This window comes from Antennarius striatus, chromosome 18 (assembly GCF_040054535.1).
Source record: "Antennarius striatus isolate MH-2024 chromosome 18, ASM4005453v1, whole genome shotgun sequence".
NCBI classification, from domain to species: domain Eukaryota; kingdom Metazoa; phylum Chordata; class Actinopteri; order Lophiiformes; family Antennariidae; genus Antennarius; species Antennarius striatus.
The window spans coordinates 12,942,501-12,960,571 of NC_090793.1; the positions used below are offsets into that span (position 1 = coordinate 12,942,501).

General features: G+C 40.4%; 4 protein-coding genes across 5 annotated transcripts; 3 read left to right on the forward strand and 1 right to left on the reverse strand.

Annotated features, from left to right (window-relative positions):
• Positions 1 to 2,794: 2,794 nt before the first annotated feature.
• Positions 2,795 to 4,849, reverse strand: LOC137612511 (protein THEM6-like). The gene is made up of 3 exons (XM_068341057.1): positions 4,711 to 4,849; positions 3,511 to 4,018; positions 2,795 to 3,407 (listed from the first exon to the last, which is right to left on the reverse strand). Exons 2-3 carry the CDS (start codon positions 4,012 to 4,014, stop codon positions 3,300 to 3,302), a joined length of 612 nt encoding a protein of 203 aa, XP_068197158.1. The 5' UTR covers positions 4,015 to 4,018; positions 4,711 to 4,849; the 3' UTR covers positions 2,795 to 3,299.
• An 811-nt stretch (positions 4,850 to 5,660) lies between these two features.
• LOC137612609 (protein THEM6-like) lies at positions 5,661 to 8,769 on the forward strand. Its single transcript, XM_068341224.1, has 3 exons — positions 5,661 to 5,732; positions 6,224 to 6,749; positions 7,571 to 8,769. Exons 2-3 carry the CDS (start codon positions 6,249 to 6,251, stop codon positions 7,676 to 7,678), a joined length of 609 nt encoding a protein of 202 aa, XP_068197325.1. The 5' UTR covers positions 5,661 to 5,732; positions 6,224 to 6,248; the 3' UTR covers positions 7,679 to 8,769.
• Positions 8,770 to 10,788: 2,019 nt separating this feature from the next.
• ftr67 (finTRIM family, member 67) lies at positions 10,789 to 14,275 on the forward strand. The gene is made up of 7 exons (XM_068340687.1): positions 10,789 to 11,450; positions 11,604 to 11,699; positions 12,422 to 12,655; positions 12,738 to 12,897; positions 12,981 to 13,079; positions 13,748 to 13,846; positions 13,923 to 14,275. The coding sequence occupies exons 1-7, from the start codon at positions 10,830 to 10,832 to the stop codon at positions 13,988 to 13,990; spliced, it is 1,377 nt and encodes a 458-aa protein (XP_068196788.1). The 5' UTR covers positions 10,789 to 10,829; the 3' UTR covers positions 13,991 to 14,275.
• Positions 14,276 to 14,409: 134 nt separating this feature from the next.
• On the forward strand, positions 14,410 to 18,027 carry LOC137612247 (E3 ubiquitin/ISG15 ligase TRIM25-like). 2 transcript variants are annotated; one of them, XM_068340679.1, is made up of 7 exons: positions 14,410 to 15,229; positions 16,095 to 16,181; positions 16,253 to 16,486; positions 16,925 to 17,084; positions 17,162 to 17,212; positions 17,354 to 17,413; positions 17,489 to 18,027. In XM_068340679.1, exons 1-7 carry the CDS (start codon positions 14,603 to 14,605, stop codon positions 18,013 to 18,015), a joined length of 1,746 nt encoding a protein of 581 aa, XP_068196780.1. In that variant the 5' UTR covers positions 14,410 to 14,602; the 3' UTR covers positions 18,016 to 18,027. The 2 variants fall into 2 exon arrangements, with proteins under 2 accessions (XP_068196780.1, XP_068196782.1); XM_068340681.1 differs by having other exon boundaries at positions 14,410 to 15,187.
• The last annotated feature ends 44 nt before the right edge of the window (positions 18,028 to 18,071 follow it).

The following is an 18,071-nucleotide window of genomic DNA, read 5'->3' on the forward strand; positions in this document are numbered from 1 at the left end:
CGCTTTGTATGGTTTTTAAGCAATTAATTTGCATTTTATTGCTTGACATTCGATACATCAGAAAAACAGAACTTAATATTTGGTACAGAATTTTTTGTTTGCAATCACAGAGATCAGACATTTCCTGTAGTTCTTTGCCAACTTTGCACAAACTACAGCAGAGATTTTGGCCCACTCCTCAATACAGATCTTCTCCAGATCCTTCAGGTTTCAGGGCTGGTGCTGGGAAATATGGAATTTCATCTCCCTCTGAACATTTCCTATTAGGTTCAGTCTGGAGACTGGTTAGGCCACTCCAGGACTTTGAGATGCCACTTTACAGAGCCACTCTTGAGTTGCCCTGGCTGTGTGTTTCGGGCTCTTTTGGGTCGAAGAACCAGCCTTGACCATCTTCAATGCTACTAAAGGAATGGAGTTCTTCGCCAATATCTCAAGATCTTGACCAACATCCATCCATCACTGCCTCATCCATCATTCTGTCCCTTTTGTAGAAATGCTTCCCTAAAGCATGATGTTACCACCTCCTGAGTCCACGGTTGGGATTGTGTTCTTGGGATTGTAGTCTTTCTTCTTCTTCCTCCAAACAATCGCTTCAGACCAAAAACCTATATTTTTGTCTCATTAGACCTTCTGCCACTCCTCCTCTGGATCATACTGTGCGTTGGTTTGAGCAGACGGACCTTTCGTGTGCAGGATTTTAATTGGTGACAGCGTGGTGTGTTACTAATGGTTTTCTTTGAGACTGGGGTCCCACCTCTTCTGGTCATTAACCAGGTCCTGCTGTGTAGTTATGTGCTGATAACTCACCTTTCTCATGCCCCACAAGGTGAGATCGTGCTGGAGCCCTGGACCAAGGGAGATTGATCATCATCTTGAACTTGTTGTATATTTGAGTAATTGTGCCAAACGTTATTGCCTCCTCATCAAGCTTCTTGCCTATTGTCCTATAGCCCACCCAGCTGTCTGCACTTCTACAGTTTAATCCCTGATCTTGTTACATAGATTTATGGGCTTGAGTGTATGAACAGGCATCTTTTATGCATGTAACAAGTTTCAAGTTTATTTATTCTTATATAGCCCGGATTCACAAAGAATGTCTCAAAGAGCTTTACAATCTGCACATGGACGATATCCCTAGGACCTTTGCGTACTGTGAGCAGTACGACCCTCACATCGGATAAGGAACAACTCCCCCCAAAACCCTTTTAACAGTGGAAAAAAATGGATGGGAGAAACCTCAGGAAGACTACAGAGGAGGGATCCCTCTTCCAGGAGCTGACAGACGAAGCAATCGATATTACATGTGCAGATTAACAACACAATAATAACAATAACAGCAACAATAACAATAATAAATGTATGACAAAAGCACAAGTTCAAACAGGTGCAGTTACAGGTAATGAATGGAGAACAGAAGGGCTTCTTATAGAAAAAGTAATTGGTCTATGAGAACCAGAATTCTTACTTGCTGATAAGATTCCATCACACACAGTCACAAGAGTACCTAAGATAAAAATTACAGACCTCTACATGTTTTGTAAGTGGAAAAGCCAGCAAAGTCGGCAGTTTATCAAATACTTGTTCTCTCCACTGAATATGCATTTGGGAGCATCATGTCCTGCCTTATAATTAAATAGTGGAAGACATCCTGCATTGTTTTTGTGCATAAGAAGGGACGCCCTACAGAGATCAGTGACTACCGACCGGTTGCTGTCCTCCCATGAGATGAAAACCCTGGACTGGCTGGTCCTTGAGCTCATGCATCCCGGGCACAGGGATGGATCCTCTCCAGTTCACCTATCAGGTCCAGGTTGGGGTTGAGTAAGCCATCCTATACCTCCTCCACTGTGTGCTCACCTTCCTGGACATTTGGAGGGGCACTGTTGGGGTGCTTTTTTCTTTTAGACTTCTTGAGCACCTTCAACACCATGCAACCTCAGCTACTGCAGGAGAAACTGGCTTCCATGGATGTGGATCACCAGCAACCTGACAGACCCACCCAAGTAAGTCTGTGTGGGGCACGTCATGTCATCACTGGTAACCAGCAGCATTGGGGCGCCACAGGGGACAGTGCTGTCTTCCCTTGTCTTTACCCTTTACACAATGGACTTCCAGTATAACTCGATTACATGCACCATGTAGAAGTACTGTGACAACACTGCAATCATAGCATGTATCAGTGAAGGTGAGGAGGAGGAGTACAGGACATTGGTGGTGGACTTTGTAGAGTGGTGCTAATGAAACAAGACACATCTTAACATCTCCAAGACGAAGAAGATGGTGCTAGATTTCAGGCGGGCACCCCTGTCCCCACAGCCAATGGTCACTGAATCTCAGGAGAAGAGGGGTTTGAGGTGACTAGCGGATGAATGGAGGGGAGATGAAATCCACCAAACAGTGGTGGAACCAGGGTGTTAATGATGCAGTTGACGATGATGTCTCAATGGGCCTTGCCCGCCATTTGGGCCTCTTACTATCTGGACTTTTCTTTTTATACTTTTACCTGTTTAATTGAATCTTTCTTTAGACTTGTCTTGATGTGTAGTACATGTCCTGTGGTGTCGATGTTTTTATTTATCTAGTGTTTATTTACGTGCATTTATGTCTTCTGTGATATCTGGAATTTTTGCATTCCAGAAATGTGAATATATATGAGCAGTTGATTAATGCAATTTTCTCTGGGATTAATAAAGTATCTACCTACATATCTGTCTATTTATCCACATTCTTTCGCTCGCTCTATTCCTAGCCCTATACGTTTTCATCTTCAATGAATGACACCACTTCTGTAAGCACATTTATGGTATGTACAAAGCTGAATCCATGAAAACTCAAAAGGTTATTTAAATGTGATTTACTAGAAATTAACTCTTTCCATTAAACATCTTTCTTACTCTTTGGAAACATTAGCATAGCAAGAGTTCAGTTGGATATGGTACTTGTTATCTAAAAACAATCCCAACATTATCAAAGCTAATACATGCATCATGACGGAATGAAAGCACATCAGTACGACTTGAAAATGGATTTGTACAAGATGAGACACTTTATAAAACCATGTTATTTTACAGTTCAGTTTGGAAAAAACATGTGGCCTGTTAACTCTTCCATCATGGACATAAGTAAGAAATAGGATCTAAGTGAAGACCATGTTAAGACGTATAGGTGCAAGTGTGTTTCAAGTCATTCACTGTAAACTGCGGACAGGTCTGTCTCTCCCAGAAGACTCTTGAGCTGGTCAATGATCGTGGGCTGGTCAATTAGGGGACATACAAAAAGTCTTAATAGCTGCTATTGCTTTATTTGTTCTTCTCATCCAGTCCGCTCTCAGCTCTGAGGGCCTGGCTGCTGGCAGAGATGAAATTGACCCAGTGCTGAAGGTCCTCTGGAAACTCAGGGCATTCAACCTGCAAGTGGAAAACCATGAAATCAATTTCCATAAATTATAAAAAGCCTCCTTTTATTATATTTTCAGTGTAAAATATATGTGAGGAAACATATTCTCCTCACCTTCCTCTTACACAGGTGCTGCATGACCTTGTCTGGGCTGCTGCGTATGATGTTCTGCTGGCAGTACATGACAGCACACACCAGCCCATCTTTTGTTGACACAAATCTTTGCTCCAAAAAAAAGGCCTTGTCATTCCAAGTGACAATGCGACTCCGCAGCTCATACCCCTCACCTATACACAAAGACCTGCGATACCGGATGGTGGTGGCACCCACAACCACTGAAGCTCCAAGTGCTCTCAGTGCCTTGAACACACCGTTGCGGGTGTATAGAGACATTCGGGCAAAATCGCACTCCCGGAGGTAACGAGCATTGTTCATATGGCACATGTCAATGTCACGGGGTGTGACCCGCCCCGGGAAAGTCTGCTCTGCTGTGACATCAAAAACTGGAGGCCGGAACCAGGCCTGGAGAATCACAACAGCTGTCCGTAGGAAGTACCACACATCAAGACAGCTGAAGAGAGCCAGCAAGGCTGTGAGAATCCAGATAACCCACCACATCTCACTGTGAAATAGACAGAAACAGGACTTTGCATTGGAGTTACTTAAAATAAAAAAATATTCAAAACACAATTTTAAACACACACACACACACACACACACACACACACACACACACACACACACACAAGGATTGAATAAACCTGCAGCCAACTGGCGCTGAGACCACATGAAAACAGGTTCTGCAGGACTGGCAGGCTACCTGCGTGTCTTCGTTATATGAGGGGAAGTCGTAATATCTGCAGTACTTTACAGTTTAATAGATACGATTTATACCTATCGGCAGTAGCACCAGGGCTATAGTCAGACATTACGTACAACTAGTTAATAGCTACATTTTTTTTTTTAATTTTTAAAATTCAGCAATTTAAGACATGAAACTATTACGACTGCAGAATGGCAAATACTAAAGTATTTTTAATTTTCATATACATGTTTTTAGATGAAAATGAAAAATACTTTAGTACAGTATATAGTATATATACGAAGTGTACTGCCATTACTAGAATATATACATGAAATGATCTTGAAAGCTTTATAAAGCTTTATCTGCCCGTCACTCCTTTTATCCCTGACATAGCGCAACATCTTCAGATGAGTTGTCAGATCAACTTTATGAGGAACGTCAACATGCGGATGATACAAAGATAATTTAACTATTTGAATATATTGTTAAAGAAATCCAGTGACACTCACCAGCTGATTCCTACCTCCAGTTAAAGTAGGACTTCCACCACGCTCAAGCGTGGCTGAGGTAAAAATGGTTGATATTAAAGACTTCCGACAATGTCCTTCAAAATAAAATCATTATTTATAAAGACATCTCGGACGAGGGGAAACAAGCATGAAATTATATGATTCATCCCTTCATGTCTGTTTTTCGTGTTGGAAGAAATATTTTAACCGTATGTGTGTCGTCAATGATGCATTTAATCGTATTTCCAAACTCACAGAAGTTTAATTTAAGCAAGTGACTTATCTTCCCCCATGACGTTGTTAGAGACGCTCCGGCGTGTATCGGATCCGGAAATACGGGCGTGACGTTCCCAAATCGGACGATGATGATTGGTCCTATTCTCAAAGTATTGGTAAACAATGACCACCTGCCATTCAATATATATTCTAATATCCCATTTATTTTATGCTGAAGTATTTAAAGTGACACCGGCTTACGTACACTCTAGTCTTCTAAGTATCTAAAATTAATCATAATATCAATAATTCCATCAATATTATAATACAATATTGGAAAAAGTATTTTATTTAAAATATCTCGGACGTCCATTAGGAAACTTCCAATATGTATGTTTTTATGTTTATAATACGAACATAAATATGTAGGTAAAAGTAAATATGTAAAAGTAACTTAATATATTTTAAAATATTTTTTCGAATTATTTAAGACGAGTTTAAATATTTATAGATACGCCGTCAGTTTGTGTCGGTTTAAGAACTACAACATATTATTGAGTATCTTGGTGCTGAAGAATAATATTTACAGGTAATCAACCTCGATATTGCGGTAAGATTATTGACGTGACCAGTAGTGAGTTCACTATCTCTCCTCTAGAGGGCAGTATTGGTGGCCTCAGAGTGCTATCTGCTGTCACCGAAGAAGAACTACAAGACGTCACAAACCCGGAAATCATGTGCATTCATTCTACCGGTTTTTCCGAATTAAATAGCATTCCATGGTAGCTTTCTCTTTCGGACGCATAGTAAGTTTGAGCCCTTAAACTATATTTCTTTTGTATTTTCTGTTACCTTTTACATTTTCACATAGAACATGTAGAAATAACGACTTAGCGCTAGACTTATACTTTGCCTGGTCCACCACTGCTGACAGCTAGCAGCAAGGGTAAAGCTAACAGTAGGTTGCGTCACTTGCAATAAATGCAGCATAGTTAGCGTCATGGTCCTCCCATTGATAAAGATGGTGATTATAGGATTGTATTGATCTTTTATTTCAAGGTATGACTATACCAATAAATGACAAAAGCCACAAAATTTTATATCACTACTCATTTTAACTGACATTGATGAGATCAAAGCGTCGGTTACGTTAATATTAAATGTGCATGATTTAAGAAAACTTAATTAACACATCATTTAACATCTGCAATGAGAGGGAAGCTATGCAGATCTCATGGTAATTTGTTTGAAGTGTAATAAGCATTTAATTATTCTTGAAATATCATTCTTGTCACAGCGATTTGGACTGTGGTTCCAGAGAGATGATGCTACTGGTTCTGGTTGCCCTCCTCCTGCTCTTCTGCACTTTGGATGTGTGGTACTTCCTACGGGGGGCACAGGTGTTCATCCAGGCATGGTTTCAACCTAGAATATGGGACATTCTAGCTGAGCAAAGCATTGATGGCATGGTCCTTCCCCATGATCTGGACTACATGGGCCATATGAACAATTCTCGATATCTAAGAGAATGTGACTTTGCCCGCTTCCACCATTACATGCGGAATGGGATGTTCATGGCATCATGCAAGCTGAGGGCCAAAATGGTTGTGGGGGCCTCCACCATTCGGTACCGACGCTCCCTGGCCTTCCGTGAGGCATTTGAGATTCGAACCAAAGTAGTTGGATGGGATGAGAAGGCATTCTATTTGGAGCAACGCTTTGTGTCCAAGAAAGATGGTTTTGTTTCTGCAGTCATGCTCTGCAGACAGAATGTGGTACGCTGCAGCCCAGAGACCATTATTGAGTTTGTCTGCAAAAAGAAGGTAAGGATTTAGCTTGAGATGGAAAAGTATAAGATTTCAATGTCAAATTGTTAGTCTTCCCAAAACAACACCAACTAGCAAGTTTTCATAGGAGGAGAAGAAATACTAAGTATTTAGCTTTTTGGTATGAAAAAAGCTTTAAAGGAATAATCACTATTTAAAATGCTTTACAATCAATTTTTGGCTTTCTCAACCATTTAAAATGTAAATTTCTAAAGTGTTCCAAGTAAATAAAACCAAGAAGATGTCTTAAAATGTTACACTCTGTACATAACGTCCAATACAAAAGCTCAAAGAGTTGAATTACAGTGAAAGTGGAGTAATATTTATATTAAAGGCAAATATTTCTTCTTTTCCTTTCGGCTTTTCCCTTCAGGGGGTCGCCACAGCGAATCAGTTGCCTCCATCTAACCCTGTCTTCTGCATCCTCTTCTCTCACACCAACTACCTTCATGTCCTCTTTCACTACATGAAGGTAGTTGGTGTGAGACAAATATTTAAAAAAATAAATAAATATTTGATATATATAAACAAATACAGATTATTACATATGTTACTCTTAGTATTGTGCACATTGCGCTATTGGAAATGTATAAATACAGTGACATTTCATTAGGTAGATGTAGAAGTGGATGGATGAATGACAAAATCTATCACAAGAAAAAGAAAAATATCAAATCCTCACATTGTGAGGACCTTGTAACTAAGTGTTCAAATTGGGGTTTTTTCCCCTTTCTTTTGAATCTCTTGACCAATTCTATACTTTAATTTTATTTATTTCTTTGGTGCGCTACTAATTTTGATTTTTTTTTTGTCTTCAGCTCGAGTGTCCTCAATTGCCTGAAGACCTCAAACACTGGATTGGCTTCATCTCAGCCAGCAGCCAGGCCCTGAGAGCAGAGAGTGGACTGGAAGAGAAAAATAAATGAAGACACACTTGGGCCTTGGTCCATACTAGATGAGTGTAAACCCATATATCACTTGCATTGCTCACATATCAGCAATTGACATTCATCCACACTTAAACATTGTAGAGAGGTTGTAGTTGACATACATTCTATTTATGTGTTTTTCTGGCTGTGTAACCTGCTCTGTATTTTTGTATAATGTGAAAAACAATGTACTAGGGACTGCAAACAAGGAAAAACTTGAAGTGTAAGGTATTACATTTTTAAACATGTATATGCATTTTGATCATATTGAAATGAAGCGATAAAGGAACGTAAATCTAATCTTTCAGTTTACTCAGTAGTTGATTGTGATTAGAATCTTCACTCTTAAATTCTCTATCTTCAAATATATGTACTGTATACACATTTAGAAAAAAGGTTAAGTAACCCACTGACTTCAATGCATGCTTTCAAAAAACTGAAGATTTGTTTTGTGCCTGTTTCCTAGGATCTGCTGTACCTTACACCTATAATTTAGGAGATTCCATGTGATGAAAAAAATATATGTGATGAAATGAAATACTTGAATGGAATCCCCCCATCAGCAATTTGCACAATATGTAACCCAAATGAGTTAACAAATTTAATTCCTGGTTATATGAAAGGGACTCATAGATTTTGGAAGACATTATTATCATTACTGTTTTGCTCTTTTACAGAATTGATAATACTTCTTCTGTGTAGAATTATTGTAATTTTAAAATAAGAATGTGCTTGAGTTTGATGAGGCTGCTATTTACTTTTTAATAACTGCAATGCATGACAAATACTGTTGATGGGATAAGGTTAAGGCTTGTTCAATGCCATTGGAAAAATTGGTACATTCCTTTTAATGCAACAGTGCTTTAATTTGTGACCAAAGTATTGTACTCTATGAATAGGAAACATAAATTCATGAAATTGTATGTCTAGCCAGTTACTTATATTAATGCACTGACAAGAAGCCCTGTTCAGTTAATTTACATTTGAAGATAGGCATTATCTCATTATTTTGGTTTATTGTTTAAAATTTTTGAGAGATTACTGTATCATTTTATTGTGTTTATTTATTTCGAAAGATTTTAAATTAAAATTACATCGGAAACTATGTTTGGGTGATTGAGCATTATTTACTAGCTTAATGACTATCGTAAGTGTAGTGGAAATACTTGTCCTATACTCAAGATCATGTATGCATTGTGCAATTATTTATTCCTATGAGTACAGTTTCAAGCACTTCATTTTTAACTTCTTCTATTTTTAACTTCTACCATTTTATACACATACACATTTTACTTACAGAGGTATACAAGGTACTTTCCATAAAGATAAATTTACAGGTACTTTATGACTTGCGTATTTGTTATTGGTTCTTTTTTATCAGGAAAATAGCATTGTTTAAAACAAAAAATATTTACTATTTTCTTTGGGCAAAGACTTTTAACATTGATTTGCTTTAATATAAAACAATAAATACTGCTCTAAAGTACAGTAGCCACAATGCCTTCATTCAGCTAATACCAAATGAGTATCTCATTAAACACATATGGTACAGAGAATAGGGTGAAAAAGACGTGTCAGAACAACACAACGGTGACAACATGACTGGGACTATGTCATTGACATGTTGGAGGCAGAGCAGACCATCTGACAATTCATCAGTGTGTTGAATGCTCTCTATTCAATGTGAATGTATTCACGGTCATGTGACCAGAGGAATGACAGGTGACCAACAGCATGGTCTACCACAGCCTAGAATTAGTACAGACATACAATACTGCATACCACAGCCAAGAGACATTATCTGACCAGCCTCTTCTACTGCACCGGAGTCGCCACAGTGAATCAGTTGCCTCCATCTAACCCTGTCTTCTGCATCCTCTTCTCTCACACCAACTACCTTCATGTCCTCTTTCACTACATCCATAAACCTCCTCTTTGGTCTTCCTCTAGGCCTCCTGCCTGGCAGTTCATAACTCAGCATCCTTCTACCAATATATTCACTATCTCTCCTCTGGATATGTCCAAACCATCTCAGTCTGGCCTCTTTAAAACTTCTAACATTTGTTGTCCCTCTGTTGTACTCAAGGGGGGAAAATATAAATACGAAACAGAAATAATTAGATTAAAAACTTGATTCAAGTGACGGCACTAATGAGGTTTATTTTGAAATATAGCGACTTACAATCAGTGCATTCAACGTAGGAGAAATACTGATCATTCCCAATAGAAGGGTGAACAAGTCACTCAAATAATAATAATGACAATAATGAGAATTAGTGGTTGGGGGCCACTGATCTTGGGGTAACGGGAGACCATGACACCTGAAGTGTGTTCCGGACATCTGGTCTACTCCACAGTTTGGTTTTCTTTACAGTCACTGCAGAAAATCCCGCTTCACAAAGACAGGAGGTTGGAAAAGAAAAGCAGGGTTTTCAATACTTTTTGGGTGATCTCAGGATAATCTGCTTTGACCTTAATCCAGACCACTGGAGTAGTTGTGGGTTGGCTGGTAACCTGTCACGTGACCGAGACCTGTCAAGCGGGACAGACGCACTTATTCGTCTGTGCGTCATTCCGCACGGACGTCACTTTTCAAAATAAAACACTTTAAATCTGGTAATCAATAAAAAAAAAGAAAGTCAAACTTTCTGTGCCGCCCGGTACCGTGTCGCGACCCAGTGGTTGGGGATCACTGACATAGACGGATGTAACAGAGAATCGGGTAATTTTTCAAAATAAAACCTCTTTCAGATTTCGAAATAAATAAAACTAAAGTAACGTATATTATTTCTTTCTTTCTGCGCGGCCCGGTACAAAATAACCCACGGACCGGTACCGGTCCGCGACCCGGGGGTTGGGGACCACTGCCTGAAACCATAACCACTGGCCATACCTCAACGTTACTAAAGCACAATCATGATCCATACCCCAACTCCGAATAAAGCCTCAAGCAGATTTACACTGGGGCGAACGAACTGGATGAAAGGTTTCAAAAAATGTTATGAAGCTTTTAAGCTTTTATGAATCTCTATGAAGTTTTGAAGCTTTAAAGACCCCATGCTGCAGGCTCCGTCACCATAGCCACGCCCGTAATGCCATCACTTCCTGTGAGCGCAGGAACGACGATCAGCAGCTGTCCGTCAGTCCTATGTTTTCGTTGTATGCTGAGACCATGGCCCAGGCTGGGGTGGTGCTGGACAAGGACCAGTTCAACTGCTCCATCTGTCTGGACGTGCTGAGGGACCCGGTGACCATCCCCTGCGGACACAGCTACTGCTTGGACTGCATACAGAACTGCTGGGATCAGGGCGACTCTCTGGAGATCTTCGTCTGCCCGCAATGTAGGAAGAACTTCACCCCGAGGCCTCTGCTCGCTAGAAACACAATGTTGGCCGACGTGGTGGAGAAATTCAGAAGGACCGGACTCCAAGAGGACACGACGCCTTCGAATCCTGATTTTGCTGAGGCTGACGATGTGGAGTGTGATGTTTGCAACGGGAGGAAAAACAAAGCGGTGAAATCCTGTCTGGTGTGTCTCGCTTCCTACTGCGTTGTTCACGTCCAGCCTCACTACCAATCTGCTGCCTTCAAGAAACACAAGCTGGTGCTGGCCTCCAAAAGACTCCAAGAGACGATCTGTGACCGACACGACAAGCTGCTGGAGGTTTACTGCCGCACCGACAAGCAGTCCATCTGCTATCTGTGTCTGACGGATGAGCACAAAGGACACGACACGGTCCTGGCGGAGACGGAGATACAAGACAAGAAGGTACTGATGGAGGCAAGCAGCAATCACATGGCCAGTGCTGGTGTTTACAACTAGAAGAAGCTTCTAACACTTTCCAGGACAGATCGTGCGTTTCCACCTGAGTGAGCAGTTTGTATTTTGTCAGGAAAATTCTAACAAAATATGTTTCCTCAGAGGCAGATTGGAGAAATGAAGCTGACCTCTCAAATGAGAATCCAGCAAAGAGAAAAGACAGCCCAGGAGCTGAGACAAGCCATTCACTCTCTTACTGTAAGTGTCAGCATCCAGTTTGGTAAAAGGTAAATTGAGCTTCATGGATCATAAAAGTAGTTTATCTACTCCAAAGTCATGTATGATATTCAATGCCCCCCCCCCCATTTATATTCGCTGTGGATCTCGGGTTAAGGAGGATTATATTAAATGTTGCTTCATTTTATGTGTGAATACAAAATTCGGACCATTGGATTGATTTCTTTTCGCATAGTGAGATGGGAATTTATTATTTTGTCAGTGTCATAAAAAAAACAAAAAACAATGCATGAACCGCTCCACTGTGTGTAATCAGATACAGATTATAATCCAGATCTGTGAGATTAAAATATAATAGGGGTAAGGAATATATATTGGGTCACACAATGACAACAGGGAAGAATGGAGACATTTCCAGAGATCATTCAGATTCAAAGTCATTGGATTTCAGGATCCACAATTGGACAGTGCCAATAAACTTGTGATTCCTAATGTTTGTAAGCTCATAGACAGTTTCCTGGTTCAGTGATTTAGGTGGTATTACTTAAATTGGCATGAGGGAGATCTGAGTAAAATTACATCATCATGAAATCATTTTGTGGTATACTGCTGATAAATAACCATTCCAGTTATGTGCTCACAGTACTTTATAATTTAGAATGTTGTCATCCTGAAAATGATGCAACCCTCTTTTTTTCTCACATTTAACCTCACCTGCTGTTTTTCTTTATGTCTCTGTGCAGCGCACAGCCAGTGAAGCAACAGAAAAGAGCGGCACCATCTTTAGTGAACTAAGTATTTTTATAGAGATGAAGCACTTTGACGTGAGGGAACTGATTAATGCCCAGAAAGTGAAAGCCATCAGTCAAGCTGAGCAGCTGCTGGAGAAGATCCAAAAGGAGATCACTGAGCTGAAGATGACCGACGCTGAACTGGACAAACTTTCCCATACAGAGGACCACATGAATTTCCTTCAGGTAATACTGCTCAGATTTGTTTTGTTTTAAAGATGGTAGCACAAACTACACAACTCAGACTTGTCTTATTTTGTCACTCAAGGGCTGTCAGTCACTGCAGGATCCAGTCATGTTGCCAGCTTTGCCCTCGGTCACTGCTGACCCCAGCCTTGCCTTTGGTCCAGTGATGGCAGTTGTTTCAGATTTTAAAGGACTGGTACAGGAAGTCTGCGAGGAATATGTTGTCTGCATCGCTGAGAGAGGTAGATACAAAAGGCTTAATGCTTAAATTTTGATCTGATTTCGTTATCTTGTCAACACTTAATGGGATTTCTGTGTTTTGTAGTAAGAGATGTAGCAATAGTAGATCCTCCCAATCCTGCTGCAGAGCAAGACACAACACAGCCCAGTGGTGGCCAAGCATCTGTACAAATGGAAGTAGCAGGTGAGTCCATACACACGTTTATAACAAGTTCAGATGATTGATGAGTTGGTCAGAAAGGTTCTTTAATTATAGATTTATATATATAGATGACAAACGTTTGTTGATCTGGAAAGCATTTGTCATCTTAAATAGACTTTAATTTATAGGGAATAATCAGTCTGAGATCCTGACTGAGATACTACATGTAGTAATCTTCGAGTATTCTTGTTTAATGTTCAACAGTTCCCTTTTTTTGTTTTCATGTTTTTTCAAAATATCAGATTTTTTATCAGAGCGTTCAGTAAACCAATTTTTAATTGATTCATACTTCGCAAAAGTAAACAAACCATATTTTATGATTACAATTATACTTTGTTTAGTTTGTTTATTATTTTCCTACTATTAATTGTTTTTGAATGTGAATTTCACGTGAACGTGATTATTTTGTAATTTGTTTTTTGTGAATAAAGTGCTTTTAAAAATCAAAAAATATTTATGGAGGCTTCAGCATCCAATTCGGTATCCAATTCAAGTTTGAGGATAGTGGGAGATCATATAAAATCGACCTGGCCTGCAATTGTTCCTTTACTGATTGATCTATGATATTTTTCTTCTGTTAAATATTAGCTGTTTAGTAGACGAAGTAAAATACTGTAAAACCGTCTTGTTTGTTCTCTTTGTACCAACAGTGATCCCTCCTCCCGCTGAAGAGCAAAGTCCTGTGAACCCACTCAATCCTTTTCTCACTCCAGGACCAATTCTTCCCACCTTTACCTTCTCGTCCTTTGGTGTGTATTTTAGTATTAAACAGAGTTGAAGAGTTCAGGTTCCTGCAGGTTAATAATTTCTTATTTATCTGTTCAGGCTCCAAACTCTCCTCAGGATCCAGACACAGACACATTCAGCGACGCTCTCACGCCAGGAGGAAATAAACACACGGTTATATTTGCATGACGGGTGACAGGTGTGAACGGAGAAGGACAAGACGTTTTGGAAGATGCACGAAAGACTGCATGGACAATTATTTACTATAAGTAACAAGCAGCATAAAAACAGGACTGAACTCGCCATGTCATACTCTAGTATTTCAATTTTTTAAGTCACCATTACAATTTTAGAATTATTTCTATTGGTGTCCAGTTTGTTAAAGGTCTTTAATAGTTTTGCTTTGCATAATTGTTCGTAACAAATTGTGATTTGTGACATTAAAAAGCAAAACACTCCCTGTGTGTTTATTTCATTTTTATTGTTCAAATACAATAGTTTAAACAACAGGTTGACTTGGCACACACGAAGACAATGCTGCCTTTTGTGTACAGTGTTGACACGCCACATTGCGTTCATAGGTCAGTATGTGTGTGATATGAACTAATAATGAGCAGTGAGGGGAGGCTGAGGAATAGGAGGCGGGTCTAAGCAGTTTGTCGCTCCATTGGCGTGCTGTGATTGGAGGAGTCACGGTGCAGCAGGTGAAACCTGAGAGCTTGTTCTGAGCTCACCTGTTAGCCACGCCCACCAGTAAACCATTTCAGCGTCAACCAGAAATGGCAGCGGCAACGATTTCTATTGAGCAAGACCAGTTTTGTTGTTCGGTGTGCCTAGAGGTGTTAAAAGACCCGGCTACTATTCCCTGCGGACACAGCTACTGTCTGGACTGCATTGAAGACTACTGGAACCGGCCCAAGCAGAAGGGCCACTACAGCTGCCCCCAATGCCGGCAGGCGTTCAACCCTAGACCCCTGCTGAGCAGGAACACGGTCCTCGGTGAAGTGGTGGAGAAGTTCCAGCAATCTGGGTTACAAACAGCAGCTCCGGCCCCGACTAAACCCAAGGAAGTGAAATGCAGTGTTTGTACCGGGAGGAAAAACAAAGCTGTGAAATCCTGCCTCTCGTGTTCGGGCTCCTACTGCTCCAATCACCTGAGAGCCCACAACGAACGTTTCCACGGGAAGGGCCACAAACTGGTCCCGGCTGTGGATCAGCCGAGAGAGAAGCTGTGTCCACAGCATGATAAGTTACTGAGGCTGTTCTGTCGCTCCGACCAGCAGCTGGTGTGTTCCGTGTGTGTTAAAGAGAGTCACAGCAACCACAACACGCTGTCGGTGGCAGAGGAGAGAGCAGCGCAGCAGGTGGGTGTGAGGTGTCTCCAGACATCAACTACACTATGTACGGTAGGAGCGTTTCTGTTCTGCCACAGTGGTTTACAAAAATATATATTTGCGCTTAAATTAAGGGAATGAACTTGAAAATATGTCTGAGTTTTGACATTCATTCAAACTATATTTTCTTTGTAGTTCCAGAAATAACTGGTGACGTCAGTAGAGCTGCTCAGTTAAGGATTGTGTGGCTTTATGCCATTGATAAAGATGAGAACTGACTATACATTCATTCCTTATGGTTATGGTTTCCTACGAAATGACTATTTGACACTAATAATTTAGACAATGTTCTGGGTTCTCGGGCAGTTTTTTTTTAAAATTCTTTGTTAGTAGTTTGTGACTAGAATATGTCACAAACTACAGGGGATGTAAATATATCCCACTGTGTCAACGTGGGATAAAAACATTTGTTCCTTGTATCTTATCTTAATCTTACAATATCATACCCCAACCACCCTCCCCTCACTATCTTGTCTTAATGCTGTATATCAACAAACACATGCAACTTAGATTTCTCAGGTGATACAGTTGGACAAACACTGATCAGCACTTTTTCTAGTTATCCTCCTCCTCATGGACTAACAAAACTACACTATTCCAAATGCTGACTATGCTAAAAAACAGGCTAAGTTTGAATATCTGGTTTCTCGTATGAAGGACCTGTCTTCTTTTTTTTTTGTTTGATGGAAGGGTCTCCACATTATTGAGTACAGACCGGATTGTGTTTTGGTGTGGCATTACTGTGTATACCAAAGGCTTCCCAATGCAATGTAATTATTTTCACTGTAAAATCAAAATCTTCTATCCTGAAAGTTAAGGGTTGATAAAATTAGCCCAACAAACTGTGCCATGTGATATTTATCTCTTGTATTCTCAGAAAAAACTCCAGGACGCCTCTTCAAAGTCTCTTCAGAAACTTAAGGATACAGAGAAGGAACTCCGATATGTTGTCAGATACATTAAGGTGAGCAACAAGCCTATAGGAACTTTAAAAATGTTGAAATTCTGGCCATATAGTGAAAATGTTATCCTCAGCATTCCACGGAGGCGGCAGTGGAGGAGAGCGAGAGGATTTTTTCCAGGCTGATCCGTTCCATTGAGAAACAAAGCAGCGAGTTGAAGGAGCTGTTCAGAGTCCAGGAGAGAAGAGCTGTCGGTCAGGTAGAGGAGCTGCTGGAGGACACACAGAGGGAGCTGGCTGAGCTGAGGAGGGCTGACTCGGAGCTGGTGAGGCTCTCTCAGTTTGAGGATCACATCCGCTTCCTTGAGGTACTGAACAACAGGATTGTCTTGCTTTCAATCAGAATTGAGACCAAAAAAAAAAATCTAAATCCTAATAATGTTACCTCCATCAACCAGTTGGTTAAATTACTGAAGTAATTAATCCACAAAACAAGTGATCATTGGATTTTAAATTGTGTTGTATAGTGGACCTTTTATATCCCATTGAGGTGGAGACTCTCAAAGATGTACCTATTTGAACATGACATCTAAAGTTGCCTCTACTAACTAAGTTGTTAATGATAGTAAAATGTTGAGTTAAAGGTTCCAAGAACTCTGGGGTTAGGGTTGGACTCCAGTATTTGCCAACTTATTCTTCTAAGAATGTCATTTTGTCCACTTAGGTATTGATTGGGTCAATTTCTCTGTACTGACAGTACTTTAACTTTAATCGATCTGTTGGGGTTGTGTTGTATGTCAATGCAGGAATGCAAGTCCCTTCACTTTACTACAAAGACGGTGGAGATTCCAAACACTGACGCCCTTCCATATTTCATGTATAAAAGAATGAAAGGAGCATTGGTTGATCTCAAAGATGGTCTAGACGAGTCACTTGAGGTAGAATTTAACAGGATCTCTGATAAGGGTAAGTCTCTTTTATACTAATCATGATTTTTAATATAAAATAAAATATAAAATTCTTTTGCCTTTCTGCCTTCCCAGCATTTTCTCTAAAAGAAACCACTAATCAAACCACGTCTGAAAAAACTAAAGGTTTGTTTTTTTTGTGCTGCTTTTTTTACTAACCCCCTCCTGTCAGAATTTATAGACCCGCAAGTCTATGAAAAGCAAATGTATGAGTACTAGGGTCCTCTCATTATTTTGTATTAATGCCCTTATGTATATATCTCACAGCAAAAGACAATGACATACAATACAACTCAGAGCCAAAGTCAAGAGCTGATTTTCTATATTGTGAGTATGATCATTAAAGTCTTGGCCTTCATCTTGAAATGACTGAACCTGATGACATCCATCCAATGTTTCCAGATTACAACGATATAACCCTGGATCCCAACACAGCCAACCCTTTTCTCAGCTTCTCTGATGGTCATAGAGGGGTGACCACGCTTTCAGAGCCACAGCCTTACCCGGACCACTTGTCCCGCTTCACCAGTTGGGCACAGGTGCTGTGCAAAGCTGGGATGGCTGGACGCTGCTACTGGGAGGTAGAGTGGGCTGGTAAAGGAGGGGTTTCCATTGGCGTCTGCTACAAAAACATGAACAGGAGTGGAGGAGGGAGCGACAGCAAGCTTGGACACAATTCCAAATCCTGGAGCCTTGATTGCTCCAACACATCCTGTTCATTTCAGCACAATAAGGAGAGTGTGGTCATCACTACTCCCTGTTGCAGGAGGATAGGAGTGTATCTGGACTTCAGGGCTGGGATTTTGTCTTTCTACAACATTTCTGATGCAATGGTTTTACTCCACAAAGTCAAAACTACATTCAACCAACCTTTGTTTCCAGGGTTTTGGGCGGGATTGGGATCTTCATTGAAACTGTGCTCTCTTTGAATACACTACCCTCCAGCATTTACAGTTCTAAATCTTGCAGATGTGGTTTTATCATC

What these genes read in the sequence shown, in the direction of transcription:
- LOC137612511 (XM_068341057.1), bottom strand. Translation starts at nt 4,014, where the DNA reads ATGTGGTGGGTTATCTGGATTCTCACAGCCTTGCTGGCTCTCTTCAGC. An exon ending in AGCACCTGTGTAAGAGGAAG is followed by an intron (nt 3,408 to 3,510) that starts GTGAGGAGAATA and finishes TTCCACTTGCAG; the next exon opens with GTTGAATGCCCTGAGTTTCC.
- LOC137612609 (XM_068341224.1), top strand. Translation starts at nt 6,249, where the DNA reads ATGATGCTACTGGTTCTGGTTGCCCTCCTCCTGCTCTTCTGCACTTTG. An exon ending in AGTTTGTCTGCAAAAAGAAG is followed by an intron (nt 6,750 to 7,570) that starts GTAAGGATTTAG and finishes TTTTGTCTTCAG; the next exon opens with CTCGAGTGTCCTCAATTGCC.
- ftr67 (XM_068340687.1), top strand. Translation starts at nt 10,830, where the DNA reads ATGTTTTCGTTGTATGCTGAGACCATGGCCCAGGCTGGGGTGGTGCTG. An exon ending in ACCACATGAATTTCCTTCAG is followed by an intron (nt 12,656 to 12,737) that starts GTAATACTGCTC and finishes TTGTCACTCAAG; the next exon opens with GGCTGTCAGTCACTGCAGGA. An exon ending in CTTTACCTTCTCGTCCTTTG is followed by an intron (nt 13,847 to 13,922) that starts GTGTGTATTTTA and finishes TTATCTGTTCAG; the next exon opens with GCTCCAAACTCTCCTCAGGA.
- LOC137612247 (XM_068340679.1), top strand. Translation starts at nt 14,603, where the DNA reads ATGGCAGCGGCAACGATTTCTATTGAGCAAGACCAGTTTTGTTGTTCG. An exon ending in CATCAACTACACTATGTACG is followed by an intron (nt 15,230 to 16,094) that starts GTAGGAGCGTTT and finishes TTGTATTCTCAG; the next exon opens with AAAAAACTCCAGGACGCCTC. An exon ending in CACGTCTGAAAAAACTAAAG is followed by an intron (nt 17,213 to 17,353) that starts GTTTGTTTTTTT and finishes TATATCTCACAG; the next exon opens with CAAAAGACAATGACATACAA.